Source organism: Pristis pectinata, chromosome 1 (assembly GCF_009764475.1).
Source record: "Pristis pectinata isolate sPriPec2 chromosome 1, sPriPec2.1.pri, whole genome shotgun sequence".
In the NCBI taxonomy this organism is placed as follows: Eukaryota; Metazoa; Chordata; class Chondrichthyes; order Rhinopristiformes; family Pristidae; genus Pristis; species Pristis pectinata.
In genome coordinates this window covers 106697227-106719808 of record NC_067405.1, presented here as the reverse complement: position 1 = coordinate 106719808, position 22582 = coordinate 106697227, and the positions used below count along the sequence as shown (strand labels likewise).

General features: G+C 39.9%; 1 protein-coding gene across 2 annotated transcripts in view; it reads right to left on the bottom strand.

Annotated features, from left to right (window-relative positions):
- Positions 1–22582, bottom strand: part of sec23a (Sec23 homolog A, coat complex II component) — a 49410-nt gene that overhangs the window by 17450 nt on the left and 9378 nt on the right. For both annotated transcript variants that reach the window (XM_052011386.1, XM_052011395.1), the window contains exons 2-9: positions 19450–19691; positions 18600–18657; positions 17703–17789; positions 17269–17505; positions 16102–16181; positions 12071–12215; positions 3141–3299; positions 695–810 (exon numbers count right to left, since the gene is read on the bottom strand). In XM_052011386.1, coding sequence (XP_051867346.1) covers positions 695–810; positions 3141–3299; positions 12071–12215; positions 16102–16181; positions 17269–17505; positions 17703–17789; positions 18600–18657; positions 19450–19670 — 1103 coding nt within the window. In that variant the 5' untranslated portion in view covers positions 19671–19691. The remainder of the gene's footprint in view (positions 1–694; positions 811–3140; positions 3300–12070; positions 12216–16101; positions 16182–17268; positions 17506–17702; positions 17790–18599; positions 18658–19449; positions 19692–22582) is intronic.

The window sequence follows — 22582 nt, the reverse complement described above, 5'->3', positions numbered from 1 at the left end:
TGTTAATCTCCAACTAAATTCAGTCATTTAAAAAAATTATATATTTCTTTGATGCAGGATGCACCTTGGTCGAGGTGATTCACATTGGGATAAAGTACATGTTGCTTAAATATATATTTGATATAAAATATAGACCCTTACTCAGCCTTATATTTTACATAAAGGCTGAAAGCAAAACTGCAAAAAATAGCCTCTAAATCCCTTCATAAAACAAAAAGAAAACTTTAACTTTTTTTTAAATTGCCTAGATCAGTAGAAATAAAAGCGTAAATAAAAGCAGGAACACAAAGCATAAAACTCTAGAACCAGAATAAATGTCAGCTAACTGCTCTAGAATGACCAGTTTAAAAAAAAACTGTAGGAGAATTATTTTGGTAACAATTTAGTTCTTTTCCCCAAGAGCTTTAGTTCATTTCTTTACATCCTGCAATTATTTTTTGAAATCTTATTGCCTACACAACAAAAATTAAAATTAAGTAGAGTAACAGTTGAAGGCAAGATAGACATTGTTTGATCAATTATAATGCATCAGAAGTTTGTTTCAATTAACCTTTCCAACTTATTTAAGAAAGAAATAATAGAATTTATTCGCTACATATGCATATTTAACAGTTTTCAGATTTTTGTTGTTATAATTTAACTCTAGAACCACAGGATTAACATTTTGACATAACACCACGTAGCTTTTACTTACCCTGTATGATTTGGGCAGCACTTCATTTCATTGAGCCCAGTCTGATCCAATGCACAGGCATAGATATCAATCACATGGCCATTTGCTGCTGCTCGATTTGACAATGCTTCATAGTGCTATTTTAAGGATGAAAGTTCAAATACCAACAAATATTAAACTAACTCAACATCTCCAACACATATCAAGTACAATACAAAATTGAACTATTAACCCACAATATCCCTTCTTTCAAAACAGCTCTGGAAAATGTAAAGCAAATAGTTACAACAATTCTTAAATTATCCATTGTAAAATTATTTTAGAAGTTTGTACTGTAGATATAACGAATGTTACTATTTCTACAACAGAGATTGATAATAAGGATTACATTATGAAGATTGAACACATTCAGGCTCTTATATTATTGCCATCAGAATCTCAGGATTGAGGACTTTCAATACTGATAATTTGAGCAGAAATGGTGAATAATGCAAGAAGGTGCCATGGACAGCACGAATGTAAAAATGGAATGGAAAATAATTGAACACATGAGCAGAAAGTATAATATGCTCTACTTGGAATAATTAATACCCAAATAAGCATATTGCATTATGGCCATTTGTTATATTAGTCATATAACTAACATCCTAAATAAGTGTATGTTTGCATTATGTTATGAAAGAGTTCTGGTTTGTTTATCAGGGAGAAGTGTTGAAGATGACATTGTAGCCTATCTGGAATGAAGCACTTGGAGACTAGTGGTAACAATGCACTTAATTGAAAAAAGGGATGCCAAGACTTAAAATGCAAATTCTGCTTGGACAATAATTTTTAATAATAATCATTCCTTTAGATGGACAAATTGTATGCGTCTCTCTGCTATTTGAGAAAGGTGAGAGGGGGAAACCGGGGAATTACAAACTAGCTAGCACAGTATCTGTGGTTGGCATATCAACACAGCCTATAATTAAGGACAGGGCGATCAAAAACCTTAATGCTTAGCTCGTAAGCCTACAAAGATTTGTAAAGGTAGAATTTGACTGGCAAACCTGATTGAAGTTTTGAAGGGGTAACTACAGTAGTAAACCCAGGAATGATCTTTCAGAAGACATGTGATAAGACTCTCAAAACAGACTGTTAGCTAAAATTGCTCTTGGAATTGACAGCAAATTATTAAGCTAGTTAGGAGACTGGGTGAGTGACAAAACAAATCAAGCAAGGATCATGGACAGAATATAGGGATAATTGTCAGGAAGTGACCAATGGCATCCCATACGTTGTTTTGCTCAACTATTTACACTGCATTTAATAATGCAGATGGTAAGATAGAAAGCCACATATCAAGTTTGTTAATGACATAAATAGGCAGGATTGCAATGTACAGATGGATACATAAAATAGTAGAGAGTTATTCAACGATTAAGTGACTATAGGGTTAAATTATAAGATGTTCCACCCTGGACCTATAAAATATTGAGAACAGAGTACATTCTAAATATAAAAATAGATTGAAATGTGCATAAAAACTTGTGGATTCACATACTTGGATACTTAAAAAGTCATAGACAAGTAAAGAAAATAACCAAGTAGTTAACAGAATTCTGAATTATGTACCAAGGACAAGAATACAAACTATTAGAAATCTGTTACAGCAATACATTTGGTTAAGCATACCTGAAACAACCAGAGAAGTTCTGGGCCTTACTCCTTAGGAAGGTGTCAGTGGAGGGAATGCAACCTAGATGTTCCAGAATTATTCCTGGACGTCAAGTTAAATTATGAGGTGAGATTACACAAACAAGGGTTGTTTTTCCTGAAATTTAGATATCAAGGAATGATCTGATCAAAACTTATAAGATATTAAGGGAAACTAATACTAAAGAAAAGTATAATCTATTCCTAATGATTGTAGATTGCAGAATTAGCAATGGATAAAGCCAAAAAATTAGAGCCCAGTCATTAAGGAATAAAATTAGAAAGCACTTCTGCACTGAAAGTGTGAAACTAGTTCAGGATTTTTTCTTCTGTAAATGGTAGCTGATGCTATTTTAATTGCTAATTTTGTGATTGGCAGATTCCTATGAAAGAAAAGATACTAAAGGTCATAGGCAGGTATGTGGAGTAAGGTCACAGATCAGCCACTATCTTATTGAATGGCAGAGCACACCTCAAGAGCTAAAAGGCCACTCCTGCTCCAATTGTATGTTATGGCTGGGTACATGGAATAAGGTCACAGACAGGCTGTGATTACATCAGAGAACAAACTTGAAAATAAAAAAAATCTGTAGATACTGGAAGCCTGAAATAAAAACAGAAAATATTGGAAGTATTCAGCAGGTCAGGCGGCATATGTGGAAGGAGAAACAGAGCTAACATTTCAGGTCGAGGACCCTTCAGCACACTCAATGGGCTAAGACTACCCATGTTCCCATGTTCATATTTAGGAAAAGAATTGTGTCATATTTACCTTCATGGCTTTCTTCATATATTTAATGTTATCTTTCTCAATGTCATGCCAAGACCTGATGGGTGTCTTTAGATCATCACCCACAACCATTCCAGGTCCTTGTGTGGCTGGTCCCCCAATGAACAACATCACACGACCTCCAGTGTTGGGAAAAGTGCACTGGTTTAAAAAAAAGTCAAATGAAAGCTAGAGCAAACAGCTGGCTAATTAATCTAAAGCACTACTGGACAACATGCACAAAATTATTCTGTACAGTCTTTACAATACAAGTGAAGCTGGATTTTCAATACCTGCAAAATTATTGGGAATTAGAGGTTTCTCTGAACAGAGTCTAAACATTACATCAGGCTCTGAAAGTACAGTAAAATCAGTATTAAGTAAGTTTTGGTTTGGTTTAGTTTAGTTGGTTTGGTTTATTTTCTCTGAGAGGCAAAGCACATGGGTTTTAATGACCATGTGCAAGAATCACTGGAGATGTGAGAGGTACTAAAAACTTATGAACAGGCCAATGGAATACTAGCTTTTAACTCAAACAGGTTGGAATTCAAAAATGAGTAGATGACCCTTCAGTTCTCTCAATAAAAGATACAAAATTCTCAGAGGGCTTGACAGCATTTAAATTCAGAGGAAGTTTTTCCCAAACTCAAGGATTGAGAACAAGTGAAATGTAATCTCAGGATTTTTTTTTAAAATAAGGACTGTGATGACGACAGTTTGCTTCATTCAGAGGAATGCAATTTCTGAGTATATTCAAGATAGAGATGTAGATGATTGGACAGTACTGGAAACAAGTAGCTAGAAAGTTATCAAATGGCAGAATGGATTCAGATGACTATTTTGGCTCAGTCTTCTTTGTAACCATTATGCTCAGTTAACCCTGCACAGTGATGCAGCTACTACAGCTTCTGCCTCTCAGTGCCAGAGACCCAGGTTTAATCCTGACCGTGCAATTTGCACATTTTCCCTATGACTGCATGGGTTTCCTTCAGGTGCTCCGGTTTCCTCTGCAACCCAGAGGTGTGCGGCTGTTAGGTTAACTGGCCTCTATAAATTACCCCCAGTGCGTGAGCGAGTGGTAGAATCTGAAGGAGAATTGATGAGAATGAGGGGATGGGGGAGTAAAATTAGTGTAAATGGGTGGTTGATCAGCATGGACTGAAGGACTTGATTCTGTGATGCATGACACTATGACACCATGACACCAATTTCTTTTTCACTGTCATATCTTTCAATTTAACTTCCCAATCCACTATAGCCCCTCATATCTCATATCTTTATAGTTTGCTTTTGGATTGAAAAATCTGGTTTCAGATTGAACCAAATCACTTTTAATCTTTGTACAAAAATTTCATCATATTATGTTTACTCTTTTCTAAAGACCTCTTGACTACCAGGATTATTAATTAGCCATTTCCAACTGCACTGTACTTTGAACTAAAATAGCCTGTTTCCTTGCTGGTTCTTCAGCATACTGATTTAAATACCCATCTGCTATACAGTTCATGAAATAGTGCTCCACACTATTTCTGCCAATGTGTTTTGCATAGTCCATGTGTGGAGAAAGTCCTCCATGATTATTGTACTGCCATATTACATGTTAACTTCCTGATTTATACAAAGACCAATATTACCACCACTGTGTGGATACCTAATTTAACAGGTATCAATGTTTTCTGTCCCTTATTGTTTCATAGCTCCACCCAAAATTATTCTACTTCTTGATTTTGAGTTAAGATCCTTTCTTCCATCCTTTAATATCAAGGCTACTTCTCCTGCTTTACCATTATGCCCAAATCTTCCATAAGTTTTCTGGAATATTTAATTTTCAACCTTAGTCACTGTTAGTATAATGATTACCGTACTCATTTCTTTCTGTTTGTGCCATGTTTTTTTAATCTATCTTATTACAAAATCTGAAACAATTTTCTCTTTTTACCATTTTTCTAACTGGATGTATACTCACATTTCTTTCTAATCAACTCTGGTTATCTTTACCCAGTTTTCCACATTCACTGTAAGTACTTCCTAACAACTCCAATACCTCCAATTTTAAAATCATATCCCATTATCCCAGAATTTCCCACAAAATAATTTCCATTTATATATCTCATCAATCTCTTTCATCATTCTCAACATTTCAATTAGAACACCTTTTAGTCTTTAGAGGGAACATATGGCTAGTTTCCACAACTCTTTCTCATAGTTGATGCTGCAATATTTGTAATTATGGCTATTTTCAAAAGTGCAAGGTCCCCCTCTGCTGGTCTGCCAACACCATTTTTATCACTGAAGTAGTGAAATTCATGTTGCAAGATGTCCCAAATTAGTCAAAATTCGGCAATGATCTGAAGGATACAATAATTTGGAAGGCGATAAAAAGCTTAGTCACAGGGATACAAAGGAAGAGAGAGAGGTTGATCAGAAGGAATCTTTTCACCAGCAATTAAAACAAAAATTCCTTCTTAAAATCTGCATGAGATATTTCTGGGTACTACTCAAATGAAAATATCAAAGGTTATACAGTATATACTAAGGAGTTATATAACATGTCTCCACTTGAATTGAATACAACCCTGCTCCTCATCATACTGGTTGCTGGGTGGATGGGTCTGTCACATGATGAAAGTTTAGAAGAATAAAAGGTGAGCTTTTTGAATGTACAAAGTTCTTCGGGGTAGGTGCAGAGAGGATGTTTTGCTTGGCTAAGGAGTCTAGGATTAGGAGTCACAGTCTCAAAATAAGAGGTAGGTCATTAACAGCTGAAACACAGAGGGTGATGAACCTTTAGAATCCTCAACCCCAGAGGGCTGTGGAGGCTCAGTTATTGACTACATTCAAACAGAAACTGACAAATTTCTGAATATTAGCAGAATCAAAGGATACAGAAAATGATGTGGAGTTAAAACATCAGACATGATCTCTGAATGGCAGAGCAGGCTCAAGGGGCCAAACGCTTTGCTCCTGCTCCTAGTTCTTATATTCTTATGAGAAGAAATTGGCTTAAGAGGTAGAAAACAATAGCTGTTTCTCAGAATGAAGGATGACGGACAATATGTGCACAGTAACATTTTCAATATTACATTTTCGACAGAAGTGTGGTAAGTAGTGAGGGGGACACTACATCTTGAAAGAGTGGTGATACAAGATCATGGACTTCATTAATAGAGGCTGAGTGTACAAAAACAGGAAAGTTTGTTGAAAACACATTGGTTAGGCCATAACTGGAGTAAAGCAACAGTTTTCAGTCGCTGCACTTGACCAGAGTGCTTGGGAGGAAGGAAGATTGAATAGGAAGTCTCCAGGTAGAAGTTATTTCAGCAATAAGGTTGGACTACAGAAGCACATAAAAGATACAAAGAGATACAAAAGGAAAGTGTTACGACTGGATTCCAAAGTAGTTTGATCTGGAACTCAATGCCTGTAGAGGGGGTACCTTCACATTTGCTGCACAACATTGGTTGCATTGGTAGACGAAAGATCAGCTAACTGATGCAAATTCTGGTCAAAACTTGAACTGCTTCAGTCTGTAAATCAGCTAATGTCTTTTGATCAAAAGCAACTTTTGTTCTCTAGTGAATAAATAACAACTGCTTTCACCTGCTGCAGGTGCAAATCTTTTAAAATTGCTTTAACTGAGAAGGCAATGTACAGAAACTCTAGACATCTCAAAGTTGCATGTTGTTTCATACAACATGCCTGTTTGAAGAGAAAGGAATGAATAGCAAGTGGGAGGCTTTTAAGAGTGAGAGATCAAGAATCCAGGGGCAACATGTTCCTGTTAGGGTGAAGGGTAAACCTGGCAAGATAGGAACTTCGGCTGAAGAGAGATATTGAGGCTCTGGTCAAGAAAAAGGAAGCATACATTGGGTTTAGGAGGTCGGGGACTAGTGAATCCCTTGATGACTACAAAAGATTAAGAATACACTTGAGAGGGAAATCAGGAAGGCAAAGAAAGAATACGAGATGGATCTGGCAGGTAAGGAAAATCCCAAGAGGGTCTATAGATATATTAAAAGTAAAAGCATGGCTAGGGGGAGACTAGGTCCCCTTAGAGACCTATGTCTTGAGTCACAGGAGATGGGTGTGATTTTTAAGGAATATTTCTCCTCGGTGTTAACTGAGGAGAAAATTGTGATTGGTCAAGAGATAAGGGAAACAAGTGGAGATGTTTTGGAGAACATTCATACTACCGAGGAGGTATTTGCAGCCTTTCAGCCATTAAGGTGGCTAAATCCCCAGGGCCTGACCAAGTACATCCTCGGACTTTGTGGGAAGCCATTGTGGAGATATTTGTTTCATTGTGAGCCACAAGTGAAGTTCTGGAAGACTCGAAGGTTAACGTTGTTCGGTTGTTTAAGAAGGGTAGCGAGGACAAGCCAGGGGAATACAGGCCAGTTAGCCTGACATCAGTGGTGGGTAAGTTACTGGAGGGAACTCTGAGGGACGGGATCAACCAGCATTTGGATAGACAAAGTCTGATTAGGAGGAGTCAGCATGGCTTTGTGCGTGGGAAGTCATGTTTGACGAATCTTTTTGTGTGCTTTGAGGGTAGATGAGGGTAGGACAGTGGATGTTGTCTATTTGGACTTTAAAAATTGGTAAATTGGTTTATTATTGTCACATGTACCAAGGTACAGTGAAAAACTTGTCTTGCACACCGTTCATACAGATCAAATCATTTCAACAGTGCGTTAAGGTAGTACAAGGAAAGAAGAATAACAGAGTGCAGAATAAAGTGTTACAGTCCAGAGAAAGTGCAGTGCAGGTAGACAATAAGGTGCAAGGTCACAACGAGGTAGATTGTGAGGTCAAGAGTCCATCTTATTGTACTAGGGAACCGTTCAATAGTGTTAGAACAGTGGGATAGAAGCTGTCCTTGAGCCTGGTAGTGCGTGATTTCAGGCTTTTCTATCTTCTGCCTGATGGGAGGGAGGAGAGTATGTCCAGGGTGGGTGGAATCTTTTATTATGCTGGCTGCTTTACCGAGGCATCGAGAAGTACAGACAGAGTCCATACAGGGAAGGCTGGTTTCAGTGATGTGCTGAGCTGTGTCCACAACTCTTCTGCAATTTCTTGCAGCCATGGGCAAAGCAATTGCCATACCAAGCTGTGATGCTTCCAAATAGGATGCTTTCTATGGTGCATCGATAAAAATTGGTGAGGGTCAAAGGGGACATGCCAAATTTCTTTAGCTCCTGAGGAAGTAGAGGCGCTGGTGAGTTTTCTTGGCTGCGGCAACAACGTGGTTGGACTAAGGACAGGCTATTGGCGATATTCACTCCTGGGAACTTGAAGCTCTCAACCCTCTCGACCTCAGCACCAATGATGTAGACAGGAGCATGTGCACCATCCCCCTTCCTGAAGTCAATGACCAGCTCTTTTGTTGTGCTGACATTGAGGAAAAAGTTGTTGTCATGACACCATGTTGCTAGGCTCTCTATCTCCTTCCTGACTTCTGACTCATCATTATTTGAGACATGGCCCACTATGGTAGGGGGCTGAGGACGCAGCCTTGGGGTGTGCCACTGTTGAGAATAATCATGCCAGAGGTGTTACTGCCTTTTCTTACTGATTGCAGTCTGTTGGTCAAGAAGTCAAGGATCCGGTTGCAAAGGGAGGTGTTGAGTCCCAGGTTTAGGAGCTTGGAGATGAGTTTGCTTGGAATGATAGTACTGAAGGTGGAGCTGTAGTCAATAAACAATAGTCTACCACAGGTGTCTTTACTGCCCAGATGCTCCAGAGATAAATGTAGGGCCAGGGAGATGGCATCCACTGTAGACCTGTTTTAGCAGTAGGTAAATTGCAGTGGGCTGAGTTTGTCTCGGAGGCTGGAGTTAATGAGTATCATGACCACCTTCTCAAAGCACTTCATGATGGCGGATGTCAGAGCCACTGGGCGGTAGTCATTGAGGCACGTTACCTTTGTTTTCTTTGGTACCAGGATGATAGTGGTCTTCTTAAAGCAGGTGAGAACCTCAGATTGAAGCAGGGAGAGGTTAAAAATGTTTGCAAATACCCCTGCCAGCTGATCTGCACAGGATCTAAGGACACGGCCAGGGGCACCATCCAGGCCAGTTGTTTTCCAATGGGCTCACTCTCTGGAAGACTGATCTTGCATCTGCAATGATGACTGTGGGTTCAGGTGCATTGGAGGCTGTTAGGGTAGTTGGTGACATTCCACTCCTCTTCTGTTCAAAATGTGCACAGAATGCATTACGCTCATCGGGAAGGGATGGTGCTGTCCTGTTGTTGGTGATGCTGCCTGACTTTGTTTTGTAACCCATTATAGCTTGTTAGCCCTGCCACAACTGACAGCTGGTCTGGGACTGGATTTGTCTCTTGCCTTTACGGAGGTCATATCTCGATTTCTTGTCAAGGTCAGGGTCACCTGATTTGAATGCCACAGTCCAAGACTTCAGTAGGGAGTGGATCTCCCAGTTCATCCATTGTTTCTGGTTTGGGAACACCCAAATTGTCCTCTTTGGTAACAGTCCTCAACATGCTTGCTGATAAAGTTCATGATGGTGGTGACATATTCATCTAGGCTGAGTGCTGAGTCTTTGAACATGGACCAGTCTACTGACTCAAAGCAGTCACGTAGAAGCTCATCTGTTTCCTCAGACCAGCACTGTATGACTTTTTGTACTAGATGCTCATGTTTCAGCTTCTGTTTTAATGCAGGGGGAAGGAGCATAACCTGGTGGTCTGATTTACTAAGGTGTGGGTGGAGAGGTTGGGTGGGCAGATGGCTCACTAGGTGTCTTTGATGGTTGTATTGCAATGCTCAAGGGTGTTTAGCCCCCTAGTGCGACAGCAGATGTGTTGGTAGTATTTTGGAAACACACTCTTGAAGTTGGCCTGGTTGAAGTCACCGGCAATGAAGAAGAGGGCCTCAGGGTATCCTGTTTAAAGGCTGTTGACCAAGGAGTATAGTTCATTGAAATCAAGCTTCACATCTGCCTGGGATGGGTCGTAGACTGCCATCAGGATAGCTGAAGTGAACTCCCATGGCAGGTAGTATGGGCAACACTTCACAGTTAGATATTCCAGACTGGGTGAGCAGGAACTTGCCAGGACCGTCACGTCTGAGCACTACAAGGTGTTGATTAGGAAGCAGTCCCTCCGCTTCTAACTTTGCTCAAGGACACCATATGGTCCGTGCAGTGAATTGAGAAGCCCTCAGGTTGTATAGTGCAGTCAGGTGAAGCATATGTAGGCCATGTTTCGGTGAGACACAGCACACAGCAGTCCCTCAATTCTCTTTGGTAGGTCAGTCTCTTAGTTCAACAACTTTGTTCTCTTTGGACGTCAGCTAGTAGTATGCTTTGGGGTGGGGGGGGGTGGGGGGGGGAGGGTGGTGAGAGGGGGGTGGGACCTGAACCCATGCTACTTCAGCCTCACCGGCAGCCCAGCCCTCTTCCCATGCTTCTTAGGTAAGTGGCTGTATCTGGTCAGTCCTGGAGTGGAGCCACCTGGACTGGAAGGTAAGTGATTGCTTAAGGACAGAGCTGGAAGACCTAGCAAAGCCTGCGACAAGGTCTCACATGGCAGGCTGGTCTGGAAGGTTCGGTCCCATGGAATCCAGGGAGAGCTAGTGAGGTGGATTCAAAATTGGCTCGCAGGTAGAAAGCAGAGGGTGATGGTTGAAGATTGTTTCTTGGAATGGAGACTGGTGACTAGTAGAGTGCCACAGGGGTCGGTGTTGGGATCCTTGTTATTCACTATTGATACAAATGATTTGGATGTGAATGCACAAGGCTTATTAGTAAGCTTGCAAGTCGTTGGTGAGGGCGCACTTAGAGTACTGTGTACAGTTTTGATCACCTTGTCATGGGAAAATGTGGTTAATCTGGAAAGAGTGCAGAAAAGATTCACAAGGATGTTGCCAGGACTGAGTTACAGGGAGAGGTTGGACAGGCTAGGTCTTTATTCCTCAGAATGTAGGAGAATGAGGGGTGACCTTATCAAAGTGTTTAAAATTATGAGAGGCATAGATAAGGTGGATGGTAACAGGTTTATCCCCCCCAGGATAGGGGAGTCCCAAAGCTATGAAACATAAATTTAGATTGAGAAGGGAAAGATTTAAAAGGGACCTGAGGGGCAACTTTTTCACGCAGAGGGTGGTGAGTATATGGAATGAGCTGCCAGAGGAAGTGCTTCGGGCAGGTACAAAAGTGTCATTTAAGAAGAACTTGGAGAGGTACATGGAGGAGTGGGGTGTGGAGGGATATAAGCCGAATGCAGGAAATTGGGACTAGCTAGGTGGACAACGTGGTTTGCATGGATTGGTTGGGCTGAAGAGCCTGTTTCCACGCTGCGTTGCTCCATGACTCTAATGGAGTCAGAGATCACCATTGTATCTGGAAGACCCAATAGCAGCTATGCAAATTATGAACCAGAAGAGCAGAAACTCAAAGAGACCATACACAACTACAGAAATATCACTGTAGTTTGACCTTTCGTAATCTAAACCTTTCAGCAAAAGGAACAAAGTTAAACAGATACACAAATGGAGCAAAATGAAATTTAAACACATTTCTAATAAAATCTTAGAAGATCCTTGAGTCAAACCTTGCTCACTACTGAATTAGACACTTAACTGGGAAGTGGAAGATATTGGAGGTCTTGACACAGTTTAAACAAAACAATTTATTCAAGATCGCTAACCTAAAGAGATTTTGTATCCAAAACACAGAATGAGAGAGGGCTGGAGAGAGACAGGTGGAAGCTGCAATTTGCTATGATATTGTTTGAATAAACCACCAGCATATTAAAAATGGCATGTATCTAGGTTACACTTCCAGCATGTTGCATCATATTGTGAAAATGAATACAGTTGCAACAAGTTCAACTGAGTTAATGTTACTGTACAACTGCTCCCTTGCCTACTTAAAAAACTAGATTTTTTTTAAAGATGGATGGTTTCATACCTCTAATAGACCAACTGCAATGGACAGAGCAACCCCAGTTGATCTCAGTGGTCTTTTCCCCTGTGGTACAGGCCAAGGGTCACGTTGTAGTTCTCCCAAAAGATCAGTCAAGTTCATGTCAATTTTTTGAACGGGTTGCAAAAATCTGTCAAGTTAAATGTTTGAAAATGAAGTATGTCAGGCACTTCAGAACTGCTACACTGCTCAATGAAGACATTAAATTCAGCTTCTCAAGTAGTGCATGAATAGGTTAGTATTAAATTAAAAGAATGATTTGCATAAATACTTGAACATCAAGACATAAAGGCAGGCTCAGGATTCAAGTAACATTAAATGCACTTCTGTCCTGTTCACTTTTTATGACAAAAGTGTATGATGATGTTCCCAGAAGTTCCTAGTAGGTCCAAATATAATAAAAAATGATATATATCCATATGTATTGACATACAAATATATTAGCACCAGCACTGAATGATTGGTCAAGTCCTGAAACACATTCAAAGCACAAATTCTGAAGTATGATTAATACTCCACTCAAATCACTGAAGCTGTATGTTCTTCCTTATTCAAAAAATTGAAATTGGGATCCTAATTACTACTTGAATATATTTTAAAATGAAAAATAATTTATCACATTTGAAAGAGTTAGTCTCGAATTTAACATTAATTCTGTATTTTTTTAATGATTTGTTAAAACTAAATGTTCAATTTCTAGCTAATTTAAAGTCATATCAGTTTCCACTTTGCAAATAACTTTTGAAGTGCTACAAGAATTGTAAAGAAGAAATTATATCAGAACCAGTGTATTCACCATTTCAGCAATTCTCATGGTATGCCAGTTTTCATAATCTTCACGCAGAACTAGAAGGCTATTATTAAAATTCGTAAGATGCAAAAGGCCTTACAACCAGAGTATTTCCATTTTTAGCAGTCATCGTTAACCAGAAATTCAACGGATCAGACAAATAAAGCTATTAAAGTAGTCTGTGACAGGTATCCCATCATCTCATCCTGCAGCTTTCCCAATAAATAAGGAGTGTGATGGGAGGACAAAGTAATCTGACAAATTCTTCACAGTGAAATAAACTATTCATAGAAGCACGTGGGTCAATTAGTGAAGAACCAGAAGACATGGCTTCAAAGTAATTTTGAAACAGCCAACCAGGACAACAATAAGGCAAAGCTATCACACAACAAGATGTCACTATCTGGAGTTTACTATCTGAAAAGATGGGAAAAGGGGGCTCAATGAGTTGAATGACCCATACAAAATGCTGGAGGAACTCAGCGGGTCAGGCAGCATCTATGGAGGGAAATGAACAGCCGATGTTTCAGGCCAAGACCCTTCATCAGGACTGGAAGAGGGCAGAAGCCAGAATAAAAGGGTAGTGGGAGGAGCACAAGCTGGCAGGTGATAGGCGAGTCCAGTGAGAGAGGGGTAGGTAGGTAGGTGGGGGAGAGGGGAATAAAAGGGAATGATGTGAGAGGCTGGGTGGTGATAGGTGGAAGAGGTAAAGGGCTGAAGAAGAAGGAATCTGACAGGAGAGGACAGTAGACCTTGGAATAGAGGGAAGGAGGTGGGCAGGTCGTGAGGGCAAGGGAGGGGAAAGAGAAGGGGTCAACAGGAATGAGGGAAAACAAAGTGGGGGGGGAAGGAAGGAAAACAGAAGGGAGTGGTTACTGGAAGTTAGAGAAATCGATCTTGATGCTGTCAGGTTGCAGACTACCAAGATAGAATATGAGGTGTTGCTCCTCCAACCTGCGTCTGGCCTCAACGTGGCAGTAGAGGAGGCCATGGACAGACGTGTCAGTGTAAGAATGGGAAGTGGAATTAAAATGGCTGGCCACTGAGAGATCCTGGCTGTTGCGGTGGACAGAGCAAAGGTGCTCGACAAAGCGGTTCCCCTATCTGCGTTGGGTCTCACCGATGTAGAGGAGGCCACACCGGGAAAACCAGATGCATTAAAAGACACCGAAGGAATCACAGGTGAAGTGCTGCCTCACCTGGGAAAAACTGTTTAGCGCCCTGAATGGTGGCGAGGGAGGGGGTGTATACTTTGCACGGCTGCAGGGATAAATGCCTAGAGGGTGATCGATGGAGAGGGACGAGCAGACAGTGGAGTCGATGAGAGAGTGATCCCTGTGGAAAGTGTAGAGGGGAGGGGAGGAAAGGGGAGATGATGTGCCTGGTGGTGGGATCCCGTTGGAGATAGCGGACGTTGTGGAGAATGACGTGTTGGATGCAGAGGTTCGTAGGATGGCAGGTGGACCAAGGGGAACCCTATCCCTGTTATGTCTGGGGGGGAAATGGGGTGAGGGCAGATGTGTGGGAAATGGAGGAGATACAGGTGAGGGCTGCATTAATTGTAGTGGAGGGGAAACTCAGTTTTCTGAAAAAAAAGAGGGCATCTCAGATGTCCTGGAATGGAAGCAACATCATGAGAACAGATGTGGCAGAGGAACTGAAGAAGGGAATAGCATCCTTGCAAGTGACAGAGTGGAAAGAGGTGTAGTCAATGTAACTGTGGGAGTCAGCGAGTTTATAAAAGATGTTGGTAGATAATCTGTCTCCAGAGATGGAGACAGAGAGATCAAAAAAGGGGAGAGAGGTGTCGGAGATGGACCAAGTGAATTTGAGGGAAGGGTGGAAGTTGGAGGCGAAGTTGATGAAATTGACGAGCTCCGCATGGGTGCAAGAAGCAGCACCAATGCAGTTGTCAATGTAGCGGAGAAAGAGTTGGGGAGCGTTACTGGTGTAGGCTTGAAACATGAACTGTTCCATGTCGCCAATGAAAAGGCAGGCATAGCTGAGGCCCATGCGAGTGCCCATGGCTACACCTTTGGTCTGGAGAAAGTGGGAGGAGCTGAAAGAGAAGTTGTTGAGGGTGAGTACCAGTTCTGCCAAACAGAGGAGGGTGGTGGTGAAGGGGAACTGGTTGGGTCTGTTGTCAGGAAAAAAGCAGAGAGCCTTAAGGTCTTCCTAATGGGGGAAAGAAGTGGATGTCCATGGTGAAAATAAGGCAGTCGGAGCGGGGAACTGAAAGTTGTTGAAATGATGGAGAGCAAGTGATGAAGTGATGGAGTTGAATTACCTCCTTTGGTGGAACAAGTCTACGATCCTTCTTGTGGCTGTAGGCTGTTGTACGTATTACTATGGGGAAATCTCTCAGTTGAGGAGAGCTGCACAGCCAAAGAGAGGGGGGTAGAGCACGTCCATAACATCCAACAGAAGTGACGAGAGAGACCAAAGGATTCGGGCAGTCTGACAACTATGTAGCAGCCACCACAGTCCTAAACAATGCCCACACTTACAATGAGCCTCTTATCTCAGTGCTGAGCAGCCGCACTGCTCACCTCTGCCCTCACAAACAGCCCTCTGCACATTGGTGGTTCACTCCTTACCAAGGAGTATGACAATGGGATCATTGTTTCATTGCTGTGGGAGTGGCAGCAGAAGCAGAGGTTTACAGACCAGTTTCCTGGTACAGCAACATGCAACCAATTGTCTTCTTTATAGAATGGCTGGGGGGAGGGGGGTGGGAGGAGACAGATAAGCACATGAGTGCTCAGATCCAGGACCAAGGGCATTACAATGAATCAGCACTCTGCAGGGCAGCGCTATGGGAATTGAGTGCAATTGTAAAAATCTAACTCAGAACACAGTATGTTAAAGTTATGTAGAGTATTACTGAAATATATTGCACCTTTTGTTTGAAATTAGACTTTCACCCACCCTCCAAAAATGACCAGTTATGTTGATCATGCAAAATATGGAATTTTCATGTTCCTACTTGCTGTTAAATCAAAATAATTCCAAATACATTTTTGCCCACTTTTAAAATACATTCAAATGCAAGTTTAATTGATTCTCCTCAAGTATATTAGTATTAACCAAGGTTTGATAATTTTATTACTACAGTAGGAAATGGCTGCACTTAAGATTGTTAATGGCATCTAAAGGGCCTTCCATCTCATGGTTCAAGATTTTTTCCTCCCTACTGTAAAGTTAAATAATTAAGATGCAATTTTACCTGTTGGACGGAGGAGGCTGCTGAACTTGAGGTCCACGACCTGCTTGGGCACCTAATGGCTTGGTTAATCCCAGCATGTCCTGTTAAAAAAATAAAGCAACTTAATGCTATTAACCATACAATAAATGCATTTACTTCTTCCACTGAATTAATGACCAGCAAATAGGTTTGTTCAAAACATAATCATCAGTATTCAGTTTATATTCAAATTCCCAAACAGCACGAGCTCAACCTTTCATTAAAAGGAGTTGATGCTAACAGCTAATACAAGGTGATTCACAACAAACTGAGAACTTACTTTCCGTGTTAATGGAAATCTTCTTTATTCAAAATAGATCCCAATTAATCTCATAAACATTATGTAAAAGCTCTGGTTACCATTCTAGGTTGTATTACAATATTTCCTCATGTTCGGAACAAAAGAAAATTTATTCTCCATTACAGATCAGCTGCTCTCCAAGTAAAACTTCATACATACATTTAATAAGACACATTACAAGGGGACTAACAGAAACAAACAGAATATTTCTCTGACACACACACAAGCTTTCATGCTGTCCTAGTCTTAACACAGTGAAGAATACCATGAGTGGCAAATGAAGCCATAGTCTTTTAACTCAGGGAAAAAAGAGCTACCTATTAAACTACTACTCAACTCAGCTAACGTGCCTTTAGTGCCTTGGCAGAGGCATACTTATCCTCAGATAAGATCAGTCTCCTTAAAGTATTTTGATCAAGTGATGTTTACTTGCTCAAAAATCACAATAATGGGGAACCACATGTTCACAGAAAAATTAACATGAATTCAAAATTAATTTTCATCACTGCTTCAAGGAGGACAAGCAGCTTATGTCAATTATTTGACTAAAAAAAACTTACACTGATCGAATTGTAGAAGAACAAGCTGCCCATAACAACACTGCATTCAGGAAGATGCAAAGATTTAGAAAATAATTTTCCCATAAAATATTCTCACAATATACTATATAAAAATATAACATGTAACTGAATTGATAAAAATGAAATTCTAAAAAGAGGTGTGAAAAGAGGTTGTTCCTGGTGATCAGGAAAATAACTTAGCTTGTTTTTAGAAGAAAAAGCTTTAAAACCAAAAGCATTGTCATTAATCCATCAGCTTCTAGTTCCTACCCTGGCATTACTGCTTACCTGAAGCTGCTTTGCTGTTAGATCTTTTGTACCTCTGAAGACATAACTTTTAGATATACCCTCACAACCAAGCTCGTGAACCTGCACCATTCTGCCAAACGTAATTAGACCAACCAAAGCTGTAGGTGGCAGAAGGCTCAAGGACATTTGCATGGATTCTTTCAAGGCCTGCAGATCTTCATCTTCCATGCAAGTGTCCACAACATAAAGAAAGATTAAAGGCATTTGAGGGCCACGCTGTCGAAGAAAAAAAAAGCTTTGGTTAATTTAAGTCTCCATAATAAATAATGCAGTAACTGAAAAAGTCGTACTGATAAAGCAATGCTATTTAATCGAACATTCATTTGTCTTCATTTGTATTTATTTCAGTAAATTGGACAAAATACACTTATGCTAAGTACAACTAAGTATAAACAGTGATTCAAAAGTCTTACCTGAACTACATATTCAATTGTGGAAAACTGTGGTAGAAGCTCTGCTGGTTGGTTCATTTCAGATATCCCAGAATAGGAAGGTGGAAACTATGTAAGAAAATATAAAAGAAAACTTAAAACAAGTATTTTAAAAGCCACATTTAAAAAAATACCTTTTTGTTTTACAGAAAATGCTCTCCTTACTCATGCAAATTTTTGACCTAGTGAGGTACAACATAATCTTCTCAACAAAAAAAAAGTTGAATATATATATCTAAAACCCTTTACTAAATGCAAATAATTGCCAAGCTGGCCAAATGAGCTAGAGTTGCATCATAAACACTTCATGTAAAATATATTCATGTTATACAGTATCTCATGCTGCTGGGATTGGAGGGCATGTCTTATGAGGATAGGTCGAGTGAGTTAGGGCTTTTCTCTTTGGAGAGGAGAAGGATGAGAGGTGACTTGATAGAGGTCTACAAGATGATAAGACACATAGATGGAGTGGACAGTCAGAGACTTTTTCCCAGGGCGAAAATGGCTAACACAAGGGGGCATAATTTTAAGGTGACTGGAGGAAGGTATAAGGGGGAGGTCAGGGGTATTTTGTTTTTTTTACACAGGGAGTGATGGGTGCGTGAAACACACTGCCAGCAGAGGTTGTGGGAGCAGACACATTAGGGACATTTAAGAGACTCTCAGATAGCCACATGAATGATAGAGAAATGGGAGTGAAGGGTTAACATTCGGGAGGGAAGGGCTAACATTTGGGAGGTAAGGGCTAGATAGATATTAGAGCAGGACAAAGTGTCGGCACAACATTGTGGGCAGAAGGGCCTGTACTGTGCTATAGTGTTCTATGTTCAACACACACTGTGGTGAAACACCAACAAAATACCCACAAAAAAAACTTACCTGATTTCTCTGATAGCAGAAATTACAAGCCCACAGTTTTGCTTTATAGTCCACCTGACTAAGTGCAACAAGAAGAAAAATAAATCAGTCAGGGAAAAACAAAAAAAATCACTTAACATAAACTCCACTATAATATAGAAACATGCACTTTACTCAGTTTTTCTTCCATATACAGAGAAGCAGAAATAAAATTTTCAGATTCCTCAATAACTGTCACCAATTTTCTGTTCTAAAGGAAATGACTTAAACAGGATCTGTCCAGGATAAAATTCTAAAACCATCATAACAAACCTTGATTCAACTGGCAATATTTCAGGCAGGAGCTAAATCTGCAAGTGTTGGAAAACCCCAATTATCAAAGAGGGTCATTGGACAAGAACAGGCATCAACCATTCTTCACTATATTACCCACTTTGCCCATGTGAAGTGTATTGCAATGTCAAAGACTTAAAATTATAAACTAATGGGTTGTTAACTTTACTCTAGCTTACAGAAACATAATGTTCAAAGATGTTTCTTTTCTCTTTATCAGTGTTGACTGACCTATATATTGCCCTTATGCTTTGCTTTCATTTCAGTTTTCAAGCATTTATAATTATTTCCCCTATTCATCTACTCATATAAATTGCTTTGACTGAAAGAAATCCAACCTTCCAAGGGATGGATTTCAGTCTTTTGCAACATTATATGCTTTCCATAATTTAAACGTTTTGCAAACAAAATGTGCAAAATATTTTAATTATGGAAAGCATCCAATGCCGTAATATGAATTACTATTCATGCTGCAGTGGGTGTTTTCTATGAGCAAGTTAATCTTCTGCTATTTACTTTACATCTATAACTGACTTACCATAATGGATTCAAGACTGCACGGCAGGTTGCTCTACTGCAGAGTACAGGTTCATACTGAATGGGAGGTAAGTCAGGTCGCTCTTTTAATGGTGTAAACAAGGTACCTAGAGGAACAACCATTCGGGTTGCTTCCAAACGACTTGAAGGCCAAACATTCCAGCTTAACCGAACACCATCCCGATCTTCATTTTGTTGGATGAACTCTATAAAAGTTGCCATTGTTACCTGGCAACTTTAAATCTGTGAAAGAAAATAATTTAATCTGTTTACTTTTTAAAAAGTGTCATAATGAAATTACAAATAAGTTGTATTCTGAATATTATAAGAAAACACAAATTACACCACATCAGTTTTAACATTATTATTTTCCCTGTGGCATGACCTAAGCTAGTTAAAGCTTGAGTGTCAGACTTGTCTCAAATCTCCTGATACCCGTGACAGGGTGAACCCTAAGAGCAAGCATCTAGCTCACAAATCTGAATTTATTCAGCCAGATAAGTATCAATACATTAGTAATATTGTTAAAAGTAAATTTCAGTTTTTAAATTCTGATAATACATTCAAGTCAATACAAAATTATAGATTTTTGCTCCCATTCAAAAACTGCATTAGCACTTTATGTGGTGGAAGCAGACATCATAGTGGCATATAAGAGGCATTTAGGCAGACACATGAACATGCAGGGAATGGAGAGATATGGATCATGTACAGCAGATGGGATTTTAATTTGGCATCATGGTCAGCATGGACATGGTGGGCCGAAGGGCCTGTTCCTGTGCTTTTCTGTTCTATGTCCAATGTTTAAGAATGCTTTACATGAACTATCAGACTATCAGCAATAAAAACTATCAGCAATAAGAGTCAAATTCCTCAAGCTTTCCTCATGAAATGACCTTTATAATCACTTAACATATATTGTGCCAAATGACTGTGGTACTCTCCCTCTACTATGTAAATAGAGAAATCTATTTACTCTAAACTGATCAAGATTATGGCCCTTCTGCCAACACATGAAACATTACCATACATTGAAATATTTATTCTACCTAAATGTGGTTGATGGCCTTTGTCATTTCAAACTCAGTGACAACTTAAATTACCCAAAATATGGGAAGTAGAATTGGTTTGCATCATAGTAATGAGGAGATTGTTGTGAGGGCAATAGAGTGGGTAAGCAGGAACAGGCGAACCATTCCTGGAACTGTACTGTAGAACAGAACCCTGCTGAACTTTTAACAAACAGATCAAGAAAACTGTGCTGGACTTACCAGAAATTTTATGCATACCAAGCTTTCACAAAGATTAATAATTTTCAAATGTATCTTTTCTATTCATTGGTTGAGAGAAGAACAGTGCTCAGAATAACAGAGACATTTCCTATCCTTTAGGATGTTTAGCATTTGTTTAAATGACTGGAACAACCAGATGGATCCTACTTTAACTGGGTTAACAGGAGCCATATACCCATGTCTCCCTGAATACTGTATACCATTACCTTTGGCACCTCATTAAACAGAATTTCTAACCTGTTTAAGTATTTTTCAGTGAACTTTGATCTCTAATGATAGTATAGCTTTAGATTATGCAATAAAGAAGTTTTGTTTCTTCAGGGACACTGATAAAATATGACATTCCATTAGTATGTTGCAAGAAATGTCACCACCTCTGCACACAATATTCTTCTTAAACAGTTCCACAAGATTGAGGACGACCTGTTTCCACTCTAGTTTTCTGGGTTCTGATATGGCTAATGAGGTCAATGTGGGTTACTGTATAAATGTCCTCCCAATCTGAAAATCTTATATAACTATATGGAGTAAACTGAAAAGGTAGAATCATGATACTTCGTAAGAATTTTTTGCTTGGCATTTATCCCAAAGCACATACTGCAAAGTTATCTCCCAAAGCCGAAAGTGCATTTTACAGGGAGCATAGTTTGTGATCATGTATACACGCAAAACAAGTGAACAATCCTCTCCAAGAGGACAAAAGCATCAAAGCAATGATCATCTAACATCAACTTTGCTGAATTGGCCACGTTATTCAGATTTTGAACTCGACTGCTGGAGCAAACTTTTTTCTCCAAGCTCAGGTGTAACACAACTTCAAGCAATACTGTTGCACAGAACTCCCCTTGTGAGTAGCAGAGGAAAAACTCACAAGCACCATTACATGAATTATTCACTACTAACAGGTTAGTTGCTGGTTGATTTCTTCTGGTTGTTGCTACAACTCAATAACTATTTGCCATTTTTACAGTTCTTTAAAGCTGCACAAGTTTACATTTCTGGAGTGCAGGTGTTGCTGGACTTCTTGCTGACTTTGGGGTTTCTACACAGACTAATTGTGCATTTCTGTAAATTCCAGCTGCAACATTGTATGACTGGGAGAATAAATAGATGGCACAGACACCAGGACATGTCACCGTAAGATGGTGGTGGAAAAGGAGAACCCTCAGTAGGAAACCAGCGTATTCAGAGAACAATCATCCAATTGAATTCCAGCAAGAAACAATGCATACAACAACTCTGCTTCAAAAGGGAGATGTTCAGTGAAACCTTCAACCTGTTGAAGGCAACAATGGAACCACAGAGCTATGATCATTAACATCACTGCTTGCTTAACTTTACATGCCTGGTTCTTTCCAGGGTGAAGATGCCGATATTTATGTATCACTTTCTACTTATGGACAAGGGAGGACACCCAAGTCTCTCTATTCAAAAAAAAGTTAACTATGTTGCATGTTCCCTTGTCAGAAATCAACAGATGGTGATACCTTAGGGTTTTGCTGGAATTGTAGTCTTTCCCATGGGCAAAGTGTGGTTGAATGCAACACAGAAATGTCCTTTGTAAAACAACTACCACTCCTCCAAGTAACTCCTTGAAATCTGTTTGAAGGATAGATTGCTATGAAACCCCACATGCCATTTTGCACCTCATAATGCAAAATGGGAGCAGTTTGAACTTGCTTGAATTGAGCTGGCCTTTCTCAACTGGGTTTCCATTGCAGGATGCAGCTCATGTCTTCATTACATGAGGCAATGAAAGTTGCAATAGCGGCCATCATACACTATACATTGCTTGGTTCTGCAAATGTACTAATGCAGGTGGCTACCACTACCATACCAGAA